The sequence below is a fragment of the Amblyomma mixtum genome, chromosome 10 (genome assembly GCF_055824585.1).
Source record: "Amblyomma mixtum isolate Tamu chromosome 10, ASM5582458v1, whole genome shotgun sequence".
Taxonomy (NCBI): domain Eukaryota; kingdom Metazoa; phylum Arthropoda; class Arachnida; order Ixodida; family Ixodidae; genus Amblyomma; species Amblyomma mixtum.
In genome coordinates this window covers 25123161-25150000 of record NC_143021.1, presented here as the reverse complement: position 1 = coordinate 25150000, position 26840 = coordinate 25123161, and the positions used below count along the sequence as shown (strand labels likewise).

Below are 26840 nucleotides of genomic sequence, written 5' to 3'. Positions count from 1 at the left end.
TGTGGTGGTGATTGAAACAATCCCCTTGGAGCTACCCGCTTTCAGCGGACAATATCTGGAAGGTATTTTTAGCGACAGGTTACAAAGATGTGAAAGAACGTTTGTTGACGACTAGTAAAAAAAGGAGAAAAAATTAAGCGCCTGCAAACGAACACCACCACACACGAACGCCACACTGTTCTAATGAATTCGTTACCTATTTAAGATGGTACATAAAAGCAAGGTTAAACAATGATTTGGCTTATATTGTGAATGCTTTGAATCACACAGCTAGAATACTCTAGACACTGCTTGCGCAGTGTCTAGAGTATTCTAGCTGCGTGAGTATAGAGTAGCCCCAATGAGGCACGTGTCATAGCGCGAAATGGCTCTAGGTTTTGTAAATAACGTTCTTTTGTATGCACGGGAACGGGCCGCTTTCGCAAGCTCAAGAACAACAATAGTTCAATGGCCAGACCTGTGTGCATGGCGACAGTAGAGTGCTGCAAGCGGTGAATGGGGTTTTGATGATAAGAGAGCAGGCTGCGCATACGCGTTGGCAATATGAAACCCGATGGAAACAGTGTTACAGTGGTCCGCAGTGATAACATAGAAAAAAGATTCAAGACGAGGCATAAAAGTGTTTCGTTGGCATTGTAGACAGGGACAAACAGTTCTAGGGCTGTACGTGCCTTCTGCAGCTCCAGAACAAAGGTTGCAGTGAACCTGCGAATGCTAATTGAAACCAAGGCTGGCAGCTTACTACAAGTGTACCGACACAGCAGAAAGACAACTGGGTTGCTTTCAGAGCAGAAACAAACATATTATGTAAAATAAATTCAAGAAAGCGAGAGAGCAAAAATTAAAGGCACGGAGGCTAACGCTGTGCGCTGCTGGGTAGCCTGTAGGTGGAGAGGGGAAAAAGGGGAGCCAAGGGCAAAGAGAGAAGGAAAGAATATTTCAGCTCAAAAGCGAATGACGAAAATGAGGTGGTGGGTAGCAGTCTAATAACTGTGGTAATAAGACAGTTGCCGGAACGCCACGATGCGAGATTACGAGACATGAAGTTCCCAGCTTCGGAAAACATAGGGTGAGGCCGCTGCTAAATATTTCCTGCAGATAATTCAACATTTATTTATTTATTTATTTACCACCACAATATACATGGTGACAGGGTGCCCATAGTAAAAGCGGCCTCTTGGACCGCTTGACTTGGCCATTGACACCCAGCTGCGAACTTTGGCAATAAAACCATGGCACACTTTCAAACTAAATACAATATTGCAAAAACATCGCGACAGGTACTTCCCGCAAGAAAAACAAAATGACAAACAAAGCAATGAAGAGTGCAATAGAGTCAATTCGGTTCACAGATTCAATGCAGTATCTGTAAATAAAAAAATATTCTAAAAGCTTTCTGTGTGAGGTGGTTTTTAGGTCAATGTCATTGACACAAACAGCATTTAGTAGACGCGGTAATATGTTTTCAAGTGTTTGACAGCCATATGTTGTTCTGTATGTTTTAATGTGCCATTGATCGACGTTTCTTGTGTTGTGTACTTTATAGCTTAGTTCAATGTTGGAGAGTTCATGAAGGAAGGACGTGTGATTAATAATTTCGCGCTTCAGTGCGTCGCTCAGGCGAAAGGTGTACAATTTAGCCAATTTTCCTGAAATATGTTCCTAGTTTCTTCATTTAGGCTTCTGATATAAGGGGCCGGTCAGAAAAGTCCATAATTAATATTAAAAATAGGCTTTAGATGCACACAGTTGCTTTTCATGGCATTGCGAAAATATTTTGGTGACAAAGCGTCAGAAAAGAGGCGAATAATCGTGACTAGTAAAGTGGTCAGCCTTTAACGTTTCACATATTGCTGTTAGGCGTTCGGTTGCAATGTAATATTTGCCAGGACAGCAGCTTGTTTATTGTAGTAAATCATTCGTGATGGAACAGTGCGAAACGAAGGGACGACGGAGCGCCTGTTTCCTCTCCGGCATCGCGATTGCGCTGTTCCACCAGAAATATTCGACGAAGCATATTCTCGTGAAGCTTCTATCGATGCTGTCCGCTTTACTCAGAGCAGTTTGTTTCAGCAGCTGTTACAATTAGACGAAAGGAACGATGTCGGTCCGGATGGAATGCCAACATACTTCTTGAAAAAGTATGCTGAATGGATGTCCTTCTACTTGTTAATTATATTCCGAAAATCACTTGTAACTCATTTTCTGCCGCAAGACTGGCGCATAGCCACTGCTATACCCGTATTTAAAAGTGGCAATCGCACACTCATGAACAACTACCGGCCTGTGTCACTTACTTCAATCTGCTTTAAGGTTACGGAACATGTTACTGCAAAACATATCGTTTTTTTAGAAACAAACGGACGACTTTCTTAATGTCAGCATCGGTTTCATCGAGGGTTTTCAACAGTAACACAGTTAATTGAGACAATACATGACCTTTCTAAAGCTATAGATGGCAGGCGCAAATTCATGTTATTTGTGTAGGTTTTGAATAAGCCTTTCATAAGGTTCCTAATGGCAAATTACTCCAGAAAATGGGAAGGGCTTGTATGAAGGGAGATATCCTGAGATGGATTGGCGAGTAATTGGCGAAACGCTAATAGGCAGTACGTGTTGACAATGGCGAGTCTGGCTTTTTGGATGTATATTCTGGTCTGCCACAGGGTTGTGTGCTGGGGCCACTGCTGTTTCCAGTTTACATCAATGACGTAGTAGCTGCTGTTGGAAATTTTGTTAGACTAAAATTGTTTTCGGATGATTGTCTCATTTAGGCACATATCGCATGTGAAAGAAATCAAATTAACATTAACCAAACCTGCAGGCTTTTCCACTTCGATGTGAGAAATGGCAAATGAAAATTAACTTCAATACGACCACATTTTCCAATATAACAAACTAAATATAATTTCTTTTCAGTAGAATTTTGCAGGTCACCATTTGGTTAATGTTAGCACATTCAACTATCTGGGGGCGTCAATTTCTTACAACCTAAGATGGCACAACCATGTCGAAAATGTGTGTGCGGTGGCGTATAGAAAACTGTTTTCTAAGCGGAAAGTTTAGGAGAGCAACGAAAGATGTCAAACTTTTCGCATATAAATATCTCATACAGCCTTCCTTAGAATATGCATCTGTATTATGGACTCCTCACCAGAAGATTCTTTCAATAGAAATAGAAAAGGCTCACATACGTGCAGCGAGATTTATTTGTTCAAAATATAGGAAAACAGATTCGGTAACGGAGATGTTAAACTCATGCAGTCTAGAGACATTAAAAAGAGGACGTAAAAAGCAGAGATTAAAAATACTGTACAAATCATTCACAATGAAACTAACATTAATAAAGACAGATATCTGCAGCCTCCAGGTTGATTGAACTCCAGCCTTAATCACCACCAAGCGATTCTGGCATATTTGACTCAAACTAAAGTCTTTCGCTGCTCATTCTTTCTGGATGATATTGAGCGCTGGAATAAACTGCCTGCTCGTGTTGCTGAGTATGCAAGCGTAGTAGCATTCCTGAATGCACTTGGGGATCCTGTCTAGGCATGGCATTCCTGTGGATGTGCGCGTAACTGAACGTCAAATATTTAGTTTTGTATAGCAGGTGGCTGTACAGAGCTGTGAATTGTGTGGCGTTTTTAGGCTCTCTTTTATAGTATGCTCGGAGAGGCTTCTTCATTCTTGTGTATATATGCATTTTTTTCTTCATTTTCCCTCCCTCTAATAACCCTGAAATGAGGGTTGACAGTATTCATAGTTAAATAAACATATTACATAAAATGTAATATTTCTAGGCTAGCGTTATGAGCATCTTGAGAAGTTGGTTTTTAAATTTACCATTCCACTTGGGACGTGGCTGACTAGAAATGAATTCTGGGCCTCCTGGCATATCAAAGCGAACCGCGTGGCCCTTGAGGACATGTAGCAATATCCGCTAGCACACCTCACACGACGACGGCCATGTTACGTAGCCTGCCTACGCCGGGGCCGCTCTGCCCGCCTCTTCACTCCGAGCTGGAGGGGCGCATTTGCACCTAGGCAGAGGTCACTCTGTAGCGTAACTGAAAAGTCCCTCAGTTAGACTAAAAATTCCTATTTTAGGCCTTTTTTTTCTGAGCAGCACCTCGAAAACTGGTGCAATTTGGAAGAAGTGACATTTCAGTTTATAAGGCTCTCCGAAACTTTCTGAATTCTCTTTTCATTTCACCAAATGGTTCTCCTGAACAGTCCTGAAAAAGGGGAAATCCGCGAAAATTGAACTTTCCCGTCGGTATACAAGTTCATTTTCAAGGTTTAACGTCCCAGAGCGACTGAAGCTTTAGGGACACCGCAGTGGAGGGCTCCGGCAGTTTCGACCACCTGGGGGTCTTTACCGTGCACTGATATCGCCCAGTACACGCGGCTTAAGCATTTCGCCTCAATCGAAATGTGACGGCCGCAGCTGGGATCGAACCCGCGTCTTTCGGGTCAGCAGCCGAGCACCATATCCACTGAGCCATCACCGCGGCTTGCCGGTATATAGGTATCCGGAGGCGATGGCCTATAGCGAATCAGCTTTGTGGTTTTCTAACGAAATGCAATGTTTACCGGACGCGATTGAGCTCAAAATAAGTTATTTCGTTAGAGTCACCAAATCAAGCTCCCGCAGTTGTGCGTCATATTATGAGAGGACGTGACTGCTGTACCCGCTGGTTACATTACTGCGCGAATGGGTCACGAGACCGAGCTACAATGACTTGTTTTCCAGAACGTGCGCTCCAGAAACTTTTTGCTACTCATAGCACTTGTACTCCGTAATATGCGATATTTTTTGGGCAGACGCGAAGGTTGTAGTGTTGTCAAAAACGAACGCCTTCGGAAACTGGGCTGCTCATCCGCTGATGCCTAATCTAGCTTCCGAAGTACTCACCAGCTATTTTGAGCCACACAAGAAGACAAGGACGACAAACTTTTAGAGCCGTGGGCTGCCGTGGCTTACGTTGGGACTGAAATTCGACCCCGCTGCGGCTACGGTTCTGCTGATGCTGAGCATGAGATCGAGAGACGGAGACCCAGCTGCGGTGCCTGCACTGGGTGGTAGTTAAAGGCTAAAGCGAGTGAATGTTTGCGCATGTCAGATAAACAACGCCAGAGGGCAGACATTCTTTTGCAGCCTGCCATTGCGGGCTCTATCAAAGCCGGCGTGCAGCTGCAGGAAGTTGAAAGCCCCGTACCACGACAAGCTTAAATTCAGTCAACATAACGGCTCATGTTGAAAACAAACACCAGCCTGCACCGACGAAGGAGAAAGAAGAAGGGCAGGCACTACAAGCCCTGAACCTTGTACCCCGTCGTGGGTATTTGCCATGCCACCAAGGCAACAACAACAACCTTGTACCCTTTTCCTTTGTCCTTCGTCCGTTTCGCGCAGGCTTTCTGTATTTATGTTAAACTTCCGCCAACTGGTCCAAATCGTCATTCTTCGGAAACATGCCGGCTGTTTGGAATGGCGCTGTGAAAAACGCTATTGCCTTAACATTTGCGCATATTCAGCTTCGCACATTATTCTGCACTGAACTAGCACAACAGAATCATGGCGATTTTCAACAATGAAATGCTTAAATGAGAGCCTTTTCGAGCGAATTTAAAAATTTTAACTAGACTGTTTGAGTTAATTGACTTTGTACCGGCTTTCCCAGAGTCAGTCTTGATCAAATTTGTCAGTATGATCTACCTCGTGAATTTGAAACTGTAAGAACGATGCGGCCAGCACCAGCAGAAGAACACTTGAGCAAAGACGAAGCTGATTAAGTACGGACTTCGTTTCAGAAACACAGGGCCACAGGAGAGCAATGTTTGAAGTAAACATTGCGACTGTTCACAATAATTGTATGATCCGCCTCTTTACACAACAAATTTTTGTGTTCACCCCTAACAGTTCCAGGCGTTCGGCTGAAGCTATTACGAGTTTCCACATCAAGAAAGAACGTTATTTCGAAAGCACAGAGTGCCCAGTTGGAAATATCTTGCCAATTTAGGTCATTGCAGCGAAATAGGCAAGTACGTGCTAGGATGATACGGGGCTTCTCCTGATGTGATGCTTCCTGTATGAGCTTGTCTGTCGCGCTGAATTCCCCTCCAAAGTGTTGTTTCCAAACTAAAACACTCGACAACTAACAACACTAGCCTCATCTGAAGGAAATTTTATGACGGAGCACTTAGAGATAATCCGGAAGTTAAGCTGCACCCGAAGAAAATTTAAAATCTCGAAATGGGCTTGACGTGGGATTCCGTACTGCCGCTTATTTCGCACCCTGGTGATAGCGCGGCCATTCAAGCAGACAGCCCAGAAAATATTTAAAAAAAGGGGGGGGGTCGGCTGCAGTGAGGACAAGATCGCCACTGAATGCGGCCGTGGCATTTTGCATATGCTCGGCTCAAAGCTGCCTGACCTTCATTAGCCTGTTGACGCGACTGAATTACCTCTGTGTCATTTCAGTCGACAATGGGCTAAAATTACAAGACTGGAACTGAAGGAAGCCGTGGTTAGCAAGGCGCAGCTGTACGTCGTGGCACTTGTTTCAGGTCCTTGCCTTCTTTCAACTCGTCAGTAAAGCACAGCTAGATCGTAAAACTGTTCGCAGGCGTTGAGTCGTGTCTAAACAACCGGTTGCTATATCTTTACTGATGTCAAACTGCCTGAAAAAAAAAAGCAAAGAGAGGTTAAGCAATCTAACGATAGGGTTCATTCCTACAAGTGGAGGAAGTTTAAAATAATGGTAAGGCTACTAGCAATGTGTTCACCACCCTCAGTTGTTTCTGGTGGTGCACTGGGGGCCATGTATGTAACTGTGGAAGACAAACGCGTATTTATCAAAGTCGAAGGGATGCTTGTAATTGCAAAACAACGGATAGTTCCTCCGCTAGTGGATTCTCACAAATTCCAAGAGCCCGATAGCTGTACTGTTTGGGGTTTTAGGGGGAGGGGGGGGGGTATGCTTTTCTGTGAGAAACCCCGTTTGGATTTTTTGGTTGACAGCGATCGACGCCGACTGACAACATGTGTCGGCCGTTGAAGGCGGCATCTTCAAAACTTGGTTACCGTTCCTCGAGTCCCGTTCATATTGAGCAAACTTTTCTGAATATTGCCGCGAATCTTTGTCGTGTTTTTTTGTTCATTCTTCAAGCCTGCCGACACGCCGCTTTATCGCTTTGTTTGTGTCGCGAGGCACGCCTAGATTTATCACTATAGATCGCATCCGGGCGAAGCCGATTTCTACGCTGTGCAAGAATGTTCTAGTATCTTTCCAAGCTTTATCTCAAAAGTTCGCTATCAGCTTTAAAAAAAAGCATGGCTGAGAGCGGCGGGCATTCTGTTCGACGACCGCCGGGCTCGCCTGTTGGTCCGCCGCCGCCGAGTGATTCAGTTCTTTGAGGTCGCAAGTCAGCCCAAATAAAGAATTTCGTTTAGAAGCCATTCTCGCTGTTGTCCTGTTCGCCGGACAGCAGTCACCACTACAGGACTGACAATTTTCGTTCCTGAGCCCCTTCTAAGTCGCACACTCGCTGTAGCATCACACTTCCTTTTAATAAGGTACAAAGGCTGCAGGAGAACCACGATATAAAACTAATCTTATAGCCGCATTATTCCAGTTCAGAAACACGTCGTAAAACCGTCCACGCACTCATCGTCGCACATGAACAGAAAGCGTAGGGGTAGTTTTTTTATCCAAAAAATGTATTAGCCATGAGATGTATTTTTTTTACATTATACCCAGGTGTCTCCGCAATCATGACTGCTATCAAATTGTTTTGCATACAAAAAGCAGACAGCTTCCCTACCGGGGTAAGTTGTCTCACAGGAGTACCGCAGCCCCAAGCCCTAGGTCGTGATATCTAATGCCGACCGCGGCAACCGCTTTTACGGAGGTTAAATGACAAAACCGTCCGCGTGTTGTGCAATGTGAGAGGACGTGATAGGAGCTGAGCTGATCTAATGATCCGGGCTCCTGCATCTACGGTGACCTTCATACCTGCTTGTAACTGCAACATTTAAGGTGATGATGATACTGTTTTCGTCAGTCCTAAGTGGCGGCATTGCCTAGTCAATCTTTACGACGCGGTGGTTTCTGCAGACTCATTTAGTGAACATCTTCAGCTCTTGTGGACAGTCATCGAAGCGCTGCGTTCAGCTAACCTGACACTGATGCCACAAAACTTCCACTTCAGTTACTAGGAGCTCTCGGCCATGTCCTCATTGCCGCCGGTGTGAGGCCGGACGCCGATAAGCTTGCAGCGGTGTCAAAATTTTCCATCCCCAGGAGACAAGAAAGCATTACGGCGCTTTCTGGGGCTTTGTACCTATTATAGGCGTTTTATCAAGAATTTCGCTGATATCGCTGAGCCCCTGACCAGCCTCACCCGCGACGCCGCAGCTTTTGACGGGACCCAAGAGCAAGACGTGGCTTCAGCCTAGCTACGCCTTTGTCTCAAAAGGCCACTCATTTTTGGCCATATTGATGCGTAGGTTTGTCCTGAAACACACACCAAAACCAGCAACATCTGCCCCGATGTGATTCTTGTGCAACAACAATATGGCGCTGAACGAGTCATCACTTATGCAAGCTGCACTCGGTCGCGAACCGAGAATAATTATACTGCTAGAGGAAAAGTATCTCTCGCCATTATTTTATCCCCTGCGAGCTGTTTCCCTTATCTACATGGTCGCCCTTCGAAAATGGTCACTGACCATGGTGAAAATGGCCACTGCTTCTGTTGGTTGGCCAACAGAAGCAGTCTGGACGCCTGTTATGGTTGAGCCTTCGCCTGCAGGTGTTGGACCTCACAATTGTCTATAATAACCGGACATAACCATGAATACGCCGACTTACTCACTCGTGGGCCTGTCGAACTAATTACCCCCCACACGGACGACGACTGCAGTTCCGCTGGGGCCATTCATTTTTTGATTCTTCAATCCAGCACCGCGCAGATCCAGAGTTGTGACGCCTGATCTATTATTTAGATGTTCAACCAGCCCCCACACCTAAATGTTTCTCTCGACAACTGTAGTCATTTCACATGAAACGAGGCATGCTGTATAAGAAGAACCCTGGTTCAAATTCTCGGGCTTACATCCTCGTCTTCCCCAAAACTCATCGAGAGGATATCCTTTCTGCGTGCCAAGGATAAACCAACTACTCGCCACTTGCGGTGCTCGAACACGCTTGCCCAAATACGCCAGCTTTTCTACTGGCCTAACCTCGCCACTGTTGTTAGACGCCATGTCCAGAGCTGTCGGCAATGTCAGCGCCACAAGGCCCGTCCGCCAAGCCACAGGGAGTCCTCCAACCTACTGCACCACCGCTTGCTCTGTTCGAACAGGTCGACATGGATCTTCTCGGCCCTTTGCATTTGTCCTCGTGAGGCAACCGGTGCATCATCATTTCCACTGGCTATTTCACTCGACAGGCTGAGGCCAAGGCCTTACTTCGTGGTGCAGCGTCCGAGGTAGCAGATTTCTTTTCCAGCCAATCGTACTTGAGCAGGGGCCCCCGACCTACACCATTATCGACAGAAGAACAGCGTTGCTTCGCCGAAGATGGCCGATTTTTTTAAGCTCAGCAGTAGTGCGCACCGCAAAATTGCTGCTTACCACTCACAGGCAAATTGGCTGACAGAGCGGCTCAACAAGACCATGGCGGACATGCGTGCGATGTCTGTCGATGTACAATACAAGGCTTTGGACATGATGCCGCCGTATCTGACATTCGTCTCCAATGCGGTGGTCCAAGAGGGACACGCTTCATATGGTTTCATCTCGCTACGGCAGGGAAGGTCAGACGATTCTCTACGCACAACTGATGACCAACTTTCGGCCGACGCTGAGCAGTTCACCAAAGACGCCGAGCAGTCTCGTCGACTAGCACGCCTCCACATCGTCCAGCAACGAGATCAAGATTCGCGCCGGTACAGCCTTCGGCACAGGCACATCTACAATCCCGGTGAACAGGTTTGGATGTTGGCCCCTGTTCGACGGGAAGGCTTGTCCGAACAGCTAATCTGTCGCTATTTCGGCCCCATGCATTCTTGTGGCGCGTCAGTGACGCTAACTACGATATACTCCTGGATGAGGTGCTCCGAAAGCAGAGGCAGCGCCGACTACCTCATCCAGAATTCGTCCATATTTTATGCATGAAGCCATGTTTTTCTCTGTGACCCCCCCCCCCCCCCCTCTTCTTCGAGCTATTTCTTCGGTGCTTAAGGATGCTTGTATGCGTGCGTCTTTTAAGAAAAGAGGAATGCCAGTTAGCATTAAGGATCGATGGCGGTGACACTTGTGATGCTAGAACTAAAAGACGTTGAAGTCCGCGGCTCCCCATCCTCAGGACCTGCTGCCAAGCTGTCCAAGCTATTTCGGGGCTGTCTGGCTGTCTCGTCTATTTCTTGTCACCAATACCGTGACAATATTCTTCCGCTTGAAAAATTAGAACTCAGAATACACCTAAGACATGCTAACTACTAGGTGGTTAAGTAAGTAGTGCATTTTTTAACTATTACCTACTATTAACTTGTTAGACGAGAATGGCCTTGTCATCCCTCATGCTACGGCATTGAAGTCTACATTCTGTGATAACTTTGTTCATTGTACTACCGCCAATTTTCCACAAGCGCAGACTCATAACTGCATAACTATGGATCCCATTCGCAACCAAACTTGTGCTATTGAGACGATAATTGAATCCATTAAACCCTCTCCAGTCCAGTATTGTCTTAACGCGAAAATTCTTAAGGGTTCTCAATGGTACTCTTCACTGCTGTTTTGTACTATATTTCAACAGTCTCTCGACGCTGGTGCCCTGCCTGCTGAATGGGCGCTCAAGAAGGTAGTCCCGATCCATAAATCAAGTAACAAGATTCCCCCCTTAATTACCGCCAGGCATCTTTCACAATAATTCCATGTAAAGCATTAGAGCACATATTATACACAGGTACTGGGAACTTTCTGGAATCTAATTCATTTTTTACAGACACGCAGCACGGTATCCGTAAGCGACTGTCTTGCGGAAAAACTCAGCATCATTCACACATAAACTTAATCTCATTCTTTATCGCACTCAATATATGACTGCGTCTTTCTCGATTTCGCAAAAGCCTTCGAAACGGTATGCCATAAATTATTACTTTGTAAGCTAACAAGACTAAATCCTGATCCGAGGCTTCTTTCTGGCTTGAATATTTCCTTTTCAACCGCTCTCAACTCGTAATTGCTGAAAATGCTACCTCCCCATCCACCCTCGTCCATTCTGGAATGCCATAGGGATCAGTTTTAGGCCCGCTTATATTTCTTAATGATATTAACGACCTACTTAGTTGCGTATCCTCGAACATACACTTATGTGCTGAACGGCACTAACGACGTGTGTGCTCTACAAACAGATCTGTCTTCTATATCAGCATGGTGCAACTTATGGTTAATGGAACTTAATTCTTCTAAATGCAAAGTTTTTCATGTCTCCCGCACATCATCTACTACCGGTGCGTATTATCTCAATAATACCATACTTGAGGCCGTCACGTCATATCGCTCCCTCGGAGTTCATATATCTTCCTTTCTGAATTGGTCGCTACATATTAACGTCATAATTAACAACGCCAACAGCATTATAGGCTACGTACGCCGGAATTCCTCCAATTTCCTTACCTCCCTAAAACTCATGTTATATAGTACCCTTGTCCGTAGTAAACTAGAGTACGCATCAGCAATATGGGACCCCAATTACGCAAATTCAATTAATGCGCTCGAGCTTGTACAAAATAACGCCGCCCGTTTCATTCTACTTAACTTCAATCGTACTGAAAGTGTCACCTCCATGAAAAATACGCTCAACCTTCCACCTTTAGCCTCCCGTCAAAAATTTTCACGGTTATCTTTGTTCCATTAAATTTTTTTACAACTGTCCCAATCTAGGGGAAGAAATATCATCTCCGTCTCCACGGCTAGATCGCATTCACAAACTCGGTATAACGTCTTGCGAAACAAAAGCTTGTCCTCAGTCGTTCATTCCCCATACGCCTGTACATTGGAACCACCTTACCGGATCGACAGCCTTCATGCAGGACAACCTGCGCTTCTTAGCAGTTTAGCAAACATTGTATACTACGGCCCACAACAAATGTACTTATTTTTCTCCATTACCTTTGTTTACCTTTCTTACATTTGTTCTCTAACCTTAAGCATAGAACTTATGCTAACTTCTTTTACTGAATCGCATAACGAGGAACATGACGCTTGTGTGTTGAATTTTTGTTTTTATTTTCTTTGTATAATTTGTAATCACTATCCTCTGATATGCCTTTGGCCCTGAGGGTATCAACAATAAATAAATAAATAAATAGATAAATAAAGCTATTCAATGAGGGCCGTGTAGCACACCGTAAGCAATAGTGGTATTTTTGTAATGTCGAAAATGTAGTTACAATCGACTCTGTGGTTCAGCAAGATTGGCTACATCATATCAAAATAAATGAGCTTTCGAGAAGGTTGCAGGCAAAATAAACCCTCCAGTGCACGTAACTCGTCGAAACACCCAAAATTTGTTGTGGCACAACGCCTAGTGTAATTACCATTTCGAAGTTCTATAAACTGATCTTCATAAGGCATACGGTGGGATACACGCTCTAAATATATAAATAGACTAACAGCAAAAGTTACAGTTAACTGCGCACTATTAGTAAACCAGACTACTGTTTAGCGCATCTTCGCTTTATTCAGATGCGGTTTTAACCTCATCTATACCCTGCCTCTTTTCCTTTTTAGAGAGCAAGATCTGCTCATTCCCAGCAGTTTTACACTGTCACTGTCCTCAGTACCGAGTTACTGCCTTCCTCTCCTGTATGCCTGTGTGGGAAGGGGAAGGGTATCGCTCGCAAGCGGTCAAACCAGCAGAAGGCGGTACTTGATCCACACCCATTAGAGGTACTTGGCGGTTAGACAAGCAGACCTCGGGCAGTCATCCAGAAGAAGACTCCAAAGAAGAAGTCATCCTGAAGAAGACTCCGGCTGATCGCCTCTAAGGAGAGCGAAACATGGCGATGTCAGCCTCGGTGAATGAGAAAGCGTTTGAAAAGGCGCGAATCTTTGTATGCAACATGTTTTTTAAACTGCACAGTTGAGTCAATCTGGCGTCCTAGATTAATGCATGTTTTTGGCTGTTAAAGTGGCTCACTGCTGTTAACTTTTGCGATGTGTTAGAACTTTCGTACCATGCATTCTTCAGACACAATTATATTATCAGCAGGTTAGCTGCACATGGGGCAAAACACCACATTGAGATGTTTCGGAAAGATGTCGGTAAATGTTATGACTTTATTGCTTGTTCTAAAGTTCTACTTGTGCTGTCTCTCTGTCTACGGTCTGAGTGTACAGAAGCAAAACATGGAATTCCGATTAGAGCACAAAAGACGCAAAAAAAGGAGTGGGTTGACGCACGCCACCCCGGTGCCAATTTTTGATAATCTCAAAGGTGCCCACCACAGAACAATAAAGGAAACCAAAGATTATGGTTTGGTTTGGTTTGGTTTATGGGGTTTAACGTCCCAAAGCGACTAAGGCTATGAGAGACGCCGTAGTGGAGGGCTCCGGAAATTTCGACCACCTGGGGTTCTTTAACGTGCACTGACATCGCACAGTACACGGGCCTCTAGAATTTCTCCTCCAAAGAAATTCAACCGCCACGGGCGGGATCGAACCCGCGTCTTTCGGGTCAGCAGCCGAGGACCACAGCCACTGAGCCAACGCGTTGCCGCAAAGATTATGAAAGGCAGGAACTATATTGATAATCTTGTCAACCTCAGCTTGCATCGTGTTTGGCGGATGTGAGTACCTACTTGAACAAGGCATTCTTACGAGGGAGCAAGCTCTGTTCAGTCTGGCCTACAATCACATTGCAAACTTCGTGTTCGCTCATCGAATAGAACCACATTGCTTGACCGCTCAACACGCCGAAGCGGAAGAGCAACAAGTGTGACACATCACAGAACACTCTTGCGGAAAGCACGAAATTAAAAAAAAACTCGCCCAGCCAAGGCTATGTACCGAGCACAGCCGTAGAGCTGCGAGACTCAAGTGGGCCATGGAACAAAACTGTGCCGGTTCGGTCGGGTTACACTGTTTATGACTGTAATAGTCCCACAAAGATTCTCTAGATATCCATGCAGTCAAATTCCTAAGCATTCATTAAAATTATGAGCAATACGTTTATTTAGGAAGGCCGGTTTAAAACGTGGCCTTTTGAAGCTTTAAATTTCTTTCAGTCTATTGTGTTCCTTTTTAGCAGCCCTTTACTATTTAATGAGCATGATGGCAGAATGGTAGGAAATAATGCGTCATTAAATGTTTTTTTTCGTATCTTTGAACCAAAAAGAGACCACAGAAAATGTGTACGAGATTCGAATCAGTGCGAAAGCGCACATTTGTGCTACGTAAATGTAGCACATTTGTGCTACGTTGTGCTAGCGGACAGTTCCGCGGGTCGGAATAGGTTCCAGTCGATAAAGACTGCGCTCTGGAATCCACAGCGCGATAGTGTGGTGTAGTTCAACAAAAGGCATGTTCGGCGGAGGCGATAGCTAAAATTATAATGTCATCTTGGGGGCATAATCTGCGACTGCGACAGTCTTGAGTACCTAGGGGTCCCTCTGCACCAAACATGCATTAGTGGAGCCTACTGGTCATTAGGGTTTAACGTCCCGAAGAATCTAAGGCTATGAGGGACGCTGTAGTGAAGGTCTCCGGAAATTTCGACCACCTGGGGTTCTTTAACGTGCACTGACATCGCACACTACACAGGCCTCTGGAATTTCGCCTCCATTGAAATTCAGCCGCCGCGGCCGGGATCGAACCCGCGTCTTTCGGGACAGCAGCCGAGCGCCGTAACCATTGAGCCACCGCGGCGGGGCTAGTGGAGCCTACTGTTATTCACAGATAATACCCATGAGTCGGCAAACCTAGGCTTGGATGAGTAAGGAACTGTAAGTGTTTGCTCGGGTTCAAATCTGCTACATTTTTTTATTTCCAAAACTTGCTTATGTGGTGCAGATTTTCCACTGTGTGAGCAAGAAAATGCATGTGATGCACGGAATATTCGCTGCCTTCGTATGGTGCTCCGAATGAGAACACATGCCTCGTGGTAACCAGCTTCTTTCTTTAGAGTGATGAAATAGGCCTTGTTAACTTATTCGTGCATCCCCATGTTTCGCGTTTTTTTTTTTTTTTAAATTGGCCTACCTCCCCTTTTTTGTAGCTGTGCTTATCAGGCGTCTTAGACTTAGTTTTCCCTTCCTTCCCTTCCTACCCACTCGTTACGGCCTTTATGGGGATTCCTCAAGGATGTTACGGACACCTTCAATTTTGTCACTTTGCGCTTTCCTCATGCTTACCGGTATAGGCTCTACAGAAAGCAGATGGCTCGGGTACTTACACACTATCTGTCTCCTATACTCTTGTATTGGCAACCTTTTCTGGAGTTTCTTGACACCAGCACTTCAGAATATCTTAAGCGAATGTGCACTTCACCTGCTGCAAAAACGCTTTGCTTTAAAGTGCACACATCGACGCTTCCTGTGAAGGCATGGCCTCAGGTAAGAAGCAACTTTTTTACTCATCATCATCATCATCATCAGCCTGACGACACCCACTGCAGGGCGAAGGCCTCTCCCCTGTCTCTCCATTAACCATGTCCTTCGCCAGTTGCGGCCCCCGTATTCCCGCAAATTTCTTAATCTCACCCACCCACCTAAATTTCTACCGCCCCCTGCTACGCTTGCCCTCTCTTGGAATTCACTCCGTTACCCTTAAGGACAAGCGGTTATCTTACCTTCGCATTACATGCCCTGCGCAAGCCCACTTCTTCCTCTTGAGTTCAACTAGGATCTCATTAACCCGCGTTTGTTCTCTCACCCACTCCGCCCGCTTCCGATCACTTAATGCTACACCTATAATTTTTATTTCCATAGCTCGCTGCGTTGTCCTTAACTTAAGCTGAACCCTCTTTGTTAGCCTCCACGTTTCTGCCCCATAGGTGAGTACCGGTAAGATACAGCTGTTGTATACTTTTCTCTTGAGGGATAATGGTAAACTGCCATTCACGATCTCAGAGAACCTGCCATATGCTCCATCCCTTTCTTATTCTACTAGTTATTTGCTTCTAATGATCAGGATCAGCATTCACTACCTACCCCCCTGAGTAGACATATTCCCTTATTATTTCCAGCCCTTCGCTACCAATTGCGAACTGCGGTTCCCTTCCTAGACTGTTGAACATTACTTTGGTTTTTTGCATGTTAATTTGTGGACCCACCCTTCTGCTCTGCCTGTCTAACTGATTGATCATGCTTTGCAGTTCATGTCCTGAGTGACTTAGCAAGGCAATGTCATCCGCGAATAGCAGATTACTTAGGTATTCTCTATTAACTCTTATCCCCAACTGTTCCCAGGCCCAGGAATACCTCCTGTAAACAGGGAGTGAATAGCATAGGCGAGATCTTGTCTCCCTGCCGGACTCTTTTCTTTATTGGAATTTTATTGCTGACTTAATGGAGAACTATGGTAGCTGTGCAATCGTTATAGCTAACTTCGAATATTTTCACATAACAATCTTCTATACCCTGATTCCGCAATGCCTGCATGGCTGCTCAGGTTTTTACTGAGTCGAATGCTTTCTTGTAATCAGTTAACGCTATATATAGGTGATGGTTATATTCAGCGCATTTCTCTATCACCTGAGTGATTGCGTGAATATGTTCTATTGTCGAGTATCCTTTACGAAAGCCTTCTGATGATTTGGTTGACAGATGTCTAAGGTCGTCCTGAGCCTATTAGCGATTACCTTAGTAAATACCTTGTAAGCAAGAGACAATAAGCTGATCGGTCTGTAATTTTTTAAGTCCTTGACGTCTTCTTTCTTATGAATTAAGATAACGTTAGCGTTTTTCCAAGGTCTAGGTACGCTCGAGGTCACAGGTACACAGGCTGGCTAGTTTTTCGAGCGCAATCTCTTCTCCATCAGAACCGAAAACTGGGCGAGTTGGTGAACGCTCAACATTATCTACAGCGCGAAAAACGAAGACAGGGGAAGAAACACGCAAACAAACAAGCGTTTGTTTGTTTGCGTGTTTCTTTCCCTGTCTTCATTTTTCCCGCTGTACATAATGTTCTCCTCCATCCTTCAACAAATCTGCTGTTATTTGACCCTCACCAGCTGCTTTCCCCTTTTGCATTGCTCCTAAGGCTTTCTTTACTTCCTCCTTCGTTACTGGCGGGGTGTCCCCTTGCTGTGCTCTACTGCCTCTCTCGGTGACACTCTGATTGCATTCGCTACTGTATAGATTTGTGTAGACCTCTTCGTCTATCCATACTGCTAATGACATTGCCCTCTTAGTCTCTTATCGAATACAACTCGTTTTTACATATGCCTAGTTTTCTCTTCACTGCTCTTAGGCTACCTCCGCTCTTTAGAGCATGCTCGATTTTCTCCATGTTAAACTTCCTGATGTCGGCTACCTTGCGCGTATTTAACTTTGATAGCTCTACTAGTTCTATTCTGTCGATGGAGTTAGACGTTATCATGCTTTGCCGTTTGTTAATCAGATCTTTAGTCTCCTGAGATAGCTTCCCGGTATCGTGTCGAACCATCCTATCGCCTATTTCTATGGCGCACTCCGCAATGATATCTGTGAGACGATCGTTCACTGTTTCAAAATTACGGTCGTCATCTTCAGTTAAAGCGAAAAATCTGTTCTACAGCAAAATTCGGAATTCCTCTATTTTCCCTCTTAATGGTAACTCGTTAATAGACTTCCGCTTCACTAATTTCCTCCGGTTCATTTTAAACTCTAAGCCAGTACGAGATCTTACCATTCTGTGGTCGCTACAACGGACCGTTCCGAGGATCTCCACATGATCTACGATGCCAGGGTGAGCGCACAGTATGAAGTCTTTTTCATTTTCACTCTCACCATTGGGGCTCTTCCACGTCCACTTCCTGTTGGCTCGTTTGCGGAGGGAAGTATTCGTGATCCGGAAATTATTTCTATCTGCGAACTCTGCTAATAACTCTCCCCCTACTATTCCAAGAACCTAGGCCATAGTCCCCTACCGCCTGGTCTACAGCTTGCTTCTTGCCTACCTTCGCATTAAAGTCGCCCATCAGAACAGTGTACTCTGATTTTACTTTAGTCATCGATAACGTCTTCATAGGAGGCTTCAACGATCTGGTCATCATGGCTTGGTGCAGGCTCATAGGCACAAATTTCCGCCACTGCTATGCTCCAGAGATCATTGACGATTGTTTCATTCTGTGCAAGGATGCACTGTTCTGAGATTTAGTACAGCAAACGCTTAGGACATTGAAATCACACGCTACAGTATCTATTTTCGCCTGTTGAGAAAAAATGTGTTGTGGTACGTGATCTGCGCATGATTCTGACACTATTAAATCTCTGGAGTAGCCGTATGATGGACTGCTTGGCATCGTAGTCGTAGTCTCTGGAAGAGCCGTATCATGGACTCTCACGCCGAATCACAGTGGTCAACGAAATCTTTGTTCCGTGGGCAGTGCACTTTGTGCGGGGAGTATATGGGAGTATATGCTACCCTGGAAGAGCCACCCAGCTGCCTCCCCTGTCTGGATTGCGCCTCCCAGTATTTTGAGCTTTGGGAAAGTGGCGACGTGCGGGTTGTGGGGTTACTGGCACGGTTCGGACCCTGAACTCAGGGCCAACGCCACTCCGCTAGCTCGACCACACCTGTGGCCGCGAAGAACACACTTCCGAGGAATAAGCCCGCAGGCAGAACCTTTAATTGGGATCTCCCAATGTCTTTCCTCGGTCGCGCGCAGGCAGCAGCGGCAGGCAACCGGCACAGGAGACAGGCACATAACAGTTCGGGTCACCTGGGCCGCCGCTGATGTCGCGTCCGCTCTCTCTCAGGGCTCGCTGTCCACTCTCCATCCATCAGACTGTGCCCCGTGGGCGCGGCCCGTGCGGCCGCCGAAACCGAGAGCGGTGGGCAAGGAGGGCTGCCCACGTGACGACGCGTAGTCGCGGGCGCCTCCCTTCCGCTCCCTCCGCCGCTGCGCCTAGTCGGGGGCCGCCAGAGGAAGAGCCGCGGTAGGCCACGAGAGAGAGAAGGGTGCATCCGGCGGGCGAGGGGCAACATGGATCCCCACAGGGTATATGGCTCTCATGTGTTACACAGCCTGGCGTTTTGTGGCATAAGCATGCTCAGATGATCCTTTTCGCCACTATTACCATGCAATGGAAAAAAACTTCAACGGTAATCTAGTGGCCTCACGCAGCGTCCTTTAAAGCTAATCGGTTCGCGCCACCGCGGGGGTTCGACCCCGACCCGTGGTTATCGATGTGATTTCTTTTTGCTAGGCACTAAACCTCTGAAGGTACATTGGGAAGAGATGAAGAGACGAAAGGAGACATTAGTGCTTTCGCTCTAAAAGCTGTAGAGGATGTTTTGCAGATTTCTGCAGCGTAAGACCCAACTCTCTTTTAAGCATCTAAATAAGCTGAAACGATGAAAGGCCCGCAGGGTGAAGCGGTTTTCAGGAGAGGGTAGTCAGCGAAGAAAGAGAGCATAAATTTACTACATGTTTACGACACTCGGTAATGCGAAATTTGAGGGCAGCCGTTGAAGTATTTGTACCGTAGGCGATCAGAGACGGAGCGCGCCGTGCCGAACGGCGGCAACGCTTCGGCAAGCATACGAGGGGAATTCATAGAGTTAACGAGAAAAAAAACTATGGAGGTTTAAACATGCCACAGCCACGCGTTCCCAGAACAGGTGGCATGAGTATTTACATGTAAAATACACAGAGCAGCGCCATTGGAACACATTTCAGCTGTCTCCTAGGACCTGCGTAAGCGCACTTGGGGCTCTTTAAACGCGGTTCAAAATATCTCCTTTCCAATTTCTTGTCTTTTGCCACGATATCATCGATTTGAACTGTGCTTTGAACTCATTATTTTGCATTATCCCCCTAACCCTTCAACGGCCAACACCGAGCTGTACTCGTCGTTGGAGAATGTACAAATATCGTCCATAACGATTCACACTCCAGCGCTCCGATGCTGTATTGCTCCAACCGCCAAAGTAGAGTTACAGCCGGCATTTGCGTTCGTTGCTATTTACAACAACAGAGGGATGTCAAAACCTCTTTAGCGCCTTTAGCGCGCGTTTTAAGCCTGAAAACAGTCTTTGCATAATGGCGACACATAAATATTTTCGGTCGTGGTGATTTCCCATCAAACATTGCAGCTTCTGGGACCAATTCTTACAGACCGTGCTGGGGATCTACCATTCGTTCATGACAGTGGCCCTGTTTCGTTGGTGAGCTGAACGTGGTTTTAGAAGACGAGAGCGCCGGCGACGACGGTGAATGCTAGGTAGTGCACTTTAGCTTGTAATGATGGAACCTTGTCTGTACTTGCACGTTGCACTTTGGAGTGTGTTTCAGTTATCGGATGAAATAATAAGGCCTAATGTAGTAAGTCGTAGCCCATTAATGGCATGCACTGAGGGAAAGGTGCCCTTAGGAGCAGCTCTTGCTGTTTAACCTGTTACATTTCACTACAAAAATACAAAAAAATCAAGTAATATTGTTACGCCCAGTGGTTTATTAAGACCGGGACGGAGGATCGAAAAACAGCTGGGTCCGCTTGCCGAGCACGAGACGCCACCAACTTCGTTCTCCTCATCTTCGGCTTATCCAGCAACGCCGACCACGCAGAATGGGTATTGCCCTTTCATGGGCGTCACACTTCCCCCTACGCAGCCGAAGCCCGCTGGGCGAGTTAAAAAGCGCCGCGCGAATGGTAGGGCTTCAGCCGGGCAATGTGTGTGACTTCGGTTCGCGCTGAACGACGGCCGCTTGCCGTGAGACGAGCTATGCGGTAATTGAGCTCGCTAATTTGGTCAATAATGACGTAGGGTCCATCGTAGTGGCACAGCAGCTTCTGAGACAACCCTCGCTTTCTGATAGGCCGCCACAACAAGACTAAATCACCGGCGCTGTAAGTAACGCGACGGCGGTGGGCATCGTAGCGCGCTTTTGACCGATCTTGGGAGGCGAGAACACGAAGGCGAGCAAGGCGCCGGGCTTCTTCGGCGAGACAGAGTGTCTCAGCGATAGAGGGATCTTCATCAAGCTCCTCAGAAAATGGTAGTATGGTGTCCAGGGTGTAGCGTGGGGGGCGAGCATAGAGTAAAAAGAAGGGGCTGTAGCCAGTAGTCTCATGGCGCGCGGTATTGAACGCATACGTAATGAACGGCAGGACGCTATCCCAGTTCTTGTGCCTTGAATCAACATACATTGACAGCATGTTAGTGAGCGTGCGGTTCGTGCGCTCAGTGAGCCCATTCGTCTGGGGGTGGTAAGGCGAGGAATGGCGAAAATGCGATGCGCAGGAACGGAGAAGCTGCTCCACGACGTCAGCGGTGAACTGCCGACCACGTTCACTGATGATAACTTTTGGAGGTCCATGACGGAGAACTATGAATCGGAGCAGAAAAGAGGACACATGATACGCTGTAGCCGAGGGTAGAGCTGCCGTTTCACAATACCGGGTAAGGTAATCGACGCAAACCACTATCCAGCGGTTCCCATGATAGGACTTTGGAAACGGGCCCAGCAGATCTATGCCCACTTGCTCAAACGGTGCTGCAGACGGTGTGACGCCCATGAAAGGGCAATACCCATTCTGCGTGGTCGGCGTTGCTGGATAAGCCGAAGATGAGGAGAACGAAGTTGGTGGCGTCTCGTGCTCGGCAAGCGGACCCAGCTGTTTTTCGATCCTCCGTCCCGGTCGTAATAAACCACTGGGCGTAACATCTTGGTGGAAGGTGCCGGGTATCGAGGTTTCTCCGAAGACGGATCCCCAGATTCACATTCGCCGCAGTCGTCGCATTGTTGGTCTGCCGCCTTCTGTGCCAATGATGTCCCTGGACGGCGACGCTTCGAGGTCTGTGCCCAGCAGTTCGTGGCAGCATTACCGGGAGCCACGGTCATTCGCGGGTTCCTCTAGCGACGACGTCGATGAATGGCTCACACACTACCTACGGGTGAGTCGCTACAACAAGTGGAACTCCTCCGCCCGGCTTGCGAACGTCGTGTTTTCACTAACCGACACGGCCCTAACGTGGTTTGACAACCACGAGGATTCCCTCACGACTTGGGACCGCTTTGTAGAGGAGCTGAAGAAGTGCTTCGGTGATTCAGTCGCGAAGAAGAAGCGGGCTGAACAAACACTTGCGCAAAGGGCTCAGCTCCCCGGTGAAACATGCACAAAGTATATTGAGGAAATCGTGAAGCTATGCAAGGTCGTCTCTCCTGCTATGACAGAGGAAGACAAAGTTGGCCATTTGCTCAAAGGATTCGCCGAAGACGTCTACAATTTTTTGATCGGAAAAGAAAGTCTCGAGTCCGTGTCTGACGTCATCAAGCACTTCCGGACGTTCGAGACGTTGAAAATGCGTCGCATCACATCGAAATTTGGACGTTTGGCCGGGGTGACGACGGTGGCAGCTGTAGACACATCATCGTCATGCGATCTGGCTTCGACAATCCGCCAGATCGTTCGCGAAGAGTTAACCAGGTCACTAGAACTCACTCGAAATTCATCAGAGCTACCTCCTGTGCATCTCACGCGTCCTACTCCGCCAACGGACGTTAACACAGCGGACTTTGAGGATCACCGGGTACCCCGAGGGCTGCGGCCGAACAACACACCGCGACTGCCCCCGGAGCACCGGTCCGGCTTTTACCGGCATGTGCCGGCCACATACGACGAGAACTTTCGGCCCAGTCCTTCGTATGGTGGCTACTTGCCGGCGCAGCCTGCTCCCGGTCCCTCTCTGGTGTGTTACCGCTGTGGTCAACACGGACACATCTCCCGATTTTGTCCCCGCCGACAACCGTCCCGTTACAGCTCCTCGACCTATTCTCGGCGTCCGGACTACCAACCCGGTCCTTCTCGATACCCGTCCTGCCCGCCTGATTCCGGCAGTTCATGGCCTGCACAAGTGCGGAATCATTCGCCGGCATCTGATAGAAGTGTGACGCCGCCTCCAGCTTTCCGAACACGTCGATCTCCATCACCCCGACGCCGCTCCTCCTCGCCTCCGCCGGAAAACTAGTCGGCGCGACCGATGGGGGTGAGGTCGCTGGAAGTCTGCCGCCGGAAGTGATACCCCTGCCTGTCGTTATGTTACAGAACAAAGTACATGTGCTAGTGGATGATGTACCTGTGATGGCTTTAGTGGATACCGGTGCTACTGTTTCGGTTATGAGTGCTGCGTTTAAGTGCCTCCTCGGAAGAAAAGTTTTGTTTCGATGGGACAAAAATGTCCAGTTTTGTGGCGTGAGTGGTGAACCGTTGCGAGCAGTTGGAGTGTGTAGTGTAAAGGTTTCTTTGGGTGGTGAAGTCTTCAGCACGGAAATGGTGGTGCTACCCCGGTCGACGCACGACGTTATTCTTGGCCTCGACTTTTTGCAGATGTGTGGCGCTAACGTCGACTGTCACACAGGTGAGCTCAACGTCGGCAAATGTTCCACAACTGATCTTCTAGAAGGCTCGTGCAGTGGAGAGAGAGTGTTTTCTGTTGCCCGAGATACTGTCGTGCCTCCTTCTTCGGCTGTGTGCGTACCGGTTCCTGCTCCGATACCGCTCTCGACGTGTTTGATGCGGCTGTGGAACCGAACCACTTGAATTGCATGAAGAAGAACATCTTGGTTCCTCATGCCGTGGTTTCCGTAATCAACGGAAGAACTGAACTGTGGAAAGTGAACAGTTCGACGGAATCTGTAGTTCTGCCTGAAGGCCTGAAGCTTGCCTCATGCAGCCAATACATGCCGGTATCCGTTGCCTTGGTTACCGACGAGGCCTTGGGCACAGCAGCACCAGAGTTTTACGACGAGTCGCAGTTGCTCCGAATGATCGACAACTCGCTTTCCACGCATGAGCGCCGTGCACTGTTGACCATCCTCAAGCGATACTCCACTGTGTTTGACTTTTCGCAGCCCGGCGGCCCATCTTCCATCCCCTCGTCTCGAACCCTGCACAGAGTTGACACTGGTACCTCACATCCGATCCGCCAAAAGCCCTACCGAGTGTCACCGTCTGAACGCAAGGTTATCAATGACCAAGTGCAGGAGATGCTAACTAAAGGCGTTATACAAGAGTCCTCAAGTCCCTGGGCTGCTCCAGTAATTCTTGTTCGGAAGACGGATGGATCATGGCGTTTTTGCGTGGATTACCGTCGTCTAAATGCCGTCACGAGAAAAGATGTATACCCCCTACCTCGAATCGACGATGCCATCGACTGTCTTTTTTCAGCATCCTACTTCTCTTCGATTGATCTTCGGTCGGGGTATTGGCAAATACCCATGCATCCCGCGGACAAAGAAAAAACAGCTTTTATTACGCCTGATGGCCTTTATGAGTTTAATGTGATGCCATTTGGCCGTTGCAATGCGCCCGCCACCTTCGAGAGATTTATGGACACTATACTCCGCGGTTTGAAATGGGAAATCTGCATGTGCTACCTCGACGACGTTGTCATTTTCGGAAAGACGTTCAGTGAGCACAACGACCGTTTAGCTCTCGTCCTCGACTGTATGCGCCAAGCTGGCCTTGTGCTTAACTCTAAAAAGTGCCACTTTGGTGCGCGTCAAGCGTTAGTTCTTGGACACCTCGTTGATAAAGACGGCGTCAGGCCTGATCCAGCCAAGACTGCAGCTGTCGAGTCGTTCAAGCCACCACAGTCTGTTAAAGAGCTGCGGAGTTTCTTGGGCTTATGCTCTTACTTTCGCCGTTTTATTCATCGCTTTGCGGATGTAGCTTACCCTCTGACAGATCTCCTTCAGAAAAATGTGGCTTACGAGTGGACACCTGAGTGCGACTCCGCCTTTCGCCAACTAAAATTCCTTTTGACGTCTCACCCTGTACTTCGCCACTTCGATCCCTCCGCTCCCACAGAGATTCACACCGCCGCCAGCGGTGTTGGCCTCGGCGCTGTTCTCGTCCAGCGATGCGACAACAAAGAGCACGTTGTTGCGTATGCGAGTCGCTCGCTCAGCAAGCCGGAGCGCAATTATACAGTCACCGAGCAAGAATGCTTAGCCGTCGTCTTCGCCACGCAGCGTTTCCGTTCCTATCTGTACGGACGCCCGTTCACCATCGTCACCGACCATCATGCCCTCTGCTGGCTCGTTAACCTTCGTGACCCGTGCGGACGCCTTGCACGGTGGGCTCTCCGGCTACAAGAGTTCGACTATACAGTCGTCTACCAGAGTGGTTGCCGTCACGCTGACGCGGACTGTCTTTCGAGGCTGCCCCTTCCTGAGTCGGAGTCTAACATCGACACTTTGGACCACTGCGTCGCGTCATTGTCGCCTGTTTTTCCTGATGTCGCAACGTTCAAAGCGGAACAGCAGAAAGACTTAACCCTACAGTCTCTCCTTACGGAGGCTGAAGACCCTTCCAACGTCAGCTGCTTTTGTGTGCGAGATGGCCTTTTGTGGAAGAAAAACTATTCTTCTACGGGCCAGCGCTTTCTGCTGGTAGTTCCGAAGAGCCTGTACTCCTCTGTCTTGCAAGCCATGCACGAGACGCCACCAATTTCGTTCTCCTCATCTTCGGCTTATCCAGCAACGCCGACCACGCAGAATGGGTATTGCCCTTTCATGGGCGTCACAATATATTTTCAGAATCAAAGGTACGTGACATGAATTATCACTATTAAAAAAATGACAATTTTGAAATTATTTCGTGATTTTTATTTGAAGGTTAAAGCGCTAAATAATCTGGCCGGCTTCTAAAACAACATCACATGCGTCATATTTTAAAACACTGTTACACGGCATTTTTGGAAACCTCATTTCCTGCAAAGATATAAAGAAAACGTAGAACGCAATTGACTTACTTGTCCATTTTTAAAGTGTTGGGCAAAGCGTTATTTCTAAGGTACCATCCTACATTACGTTCATCACTGCAAGAGACTGCTGCATATGTGGGCAGGCATATGAAACCTCAGAAGAATGGCCTGATGGGCGAGTTGGTGCATGATGAAATGAGCGGCGGCGCAACACGGACAATAACAAGAGAGGGGACATATAGGCCAGACGGGTCGCTGCATTAACGACAGGACACGGGAACATGAAAAATCGTTAGAAAACGGAGGCGGGTCGAATTTGCCCGTACATTGTAAAGATTGCAAGTGTGAGCCAGTGCTTAACGGAATAATTATTCTGGGCAGGAGTCGCGATCACGTGGCACGTGAAATTCTTGAGGCTTTTATGATCAATAAGAAGGGAAGCACTTGTGTTAGCGACTCTTCAGTATTCCTCCGTATAAATGAAGTGTCCTTTCTTGAGAGTTTTTTTGTGACGTCCTGTACTGTGCATCTTTTCAGCCCTGCATTTCTAGCGGCCGTCTGTTGTTTGTCTAGGCAGGCTGTTAATTTTGCTACTGTTTTTTACTTTTCCGTTTTGTTGTTTTTTCGGGTTCTGACTGCTTTTGCTTAATGCGTTTGACTCTGCCTTTGCTACGATTGTAATTTCGTTTTGACTGCTTTTGCTTCTCATGTTTGACTCTGCTTTTGCTACGATTGTTTGACACTGCTTTTGCTACGAGATGGCCGCCTCTAAGTTCTGTTATCAGAATCTTTTAGTTTTTTCTGCAGAGGTTAAAGGTTTCTTGTCTGTTATCCTGATGTTGCCGCCTTTTTCCACGTGTTGGGTTCGGAGCGATAATGCGATGAGTGTCATGCCTGAGCTGCATGTTTA

At 47.3% G+C, this 26840-nt stretch overlaps 1 protein-coding gene across 1 annotated transcript; it reads left to right on the top strand.

The window, feature by feature from the left end:
- Nucleotides 1–21954: 21954 nt before the first annotated feature.
- LOC149325407 (uncharacterized) lies at nt 21955–23191 on the top strand. The gene has a single exon (XM_089564064.1). The coding sequence runs from the start codon at nt 21989–21991 to the stop codon at nt 23189–23191; it is 1203 nt and encodes a 400-aa protein (XP_089420190.1). The 5' UTR covers nt 21955–21988.
- The last annotated feature ends 3649 nt before the right edge of the window (nt 23192–26840 follow it).

What these genes read in the sequence shown, in the direction of transcription:
- LOC149325407 (XM_089564064.1), top strand. Translation starts at nt 21,989, where the DNA reads ATGATGTCCCTGGACGGCGACGCTTCGAGGTCTGTGCCCAGCAGTTCG.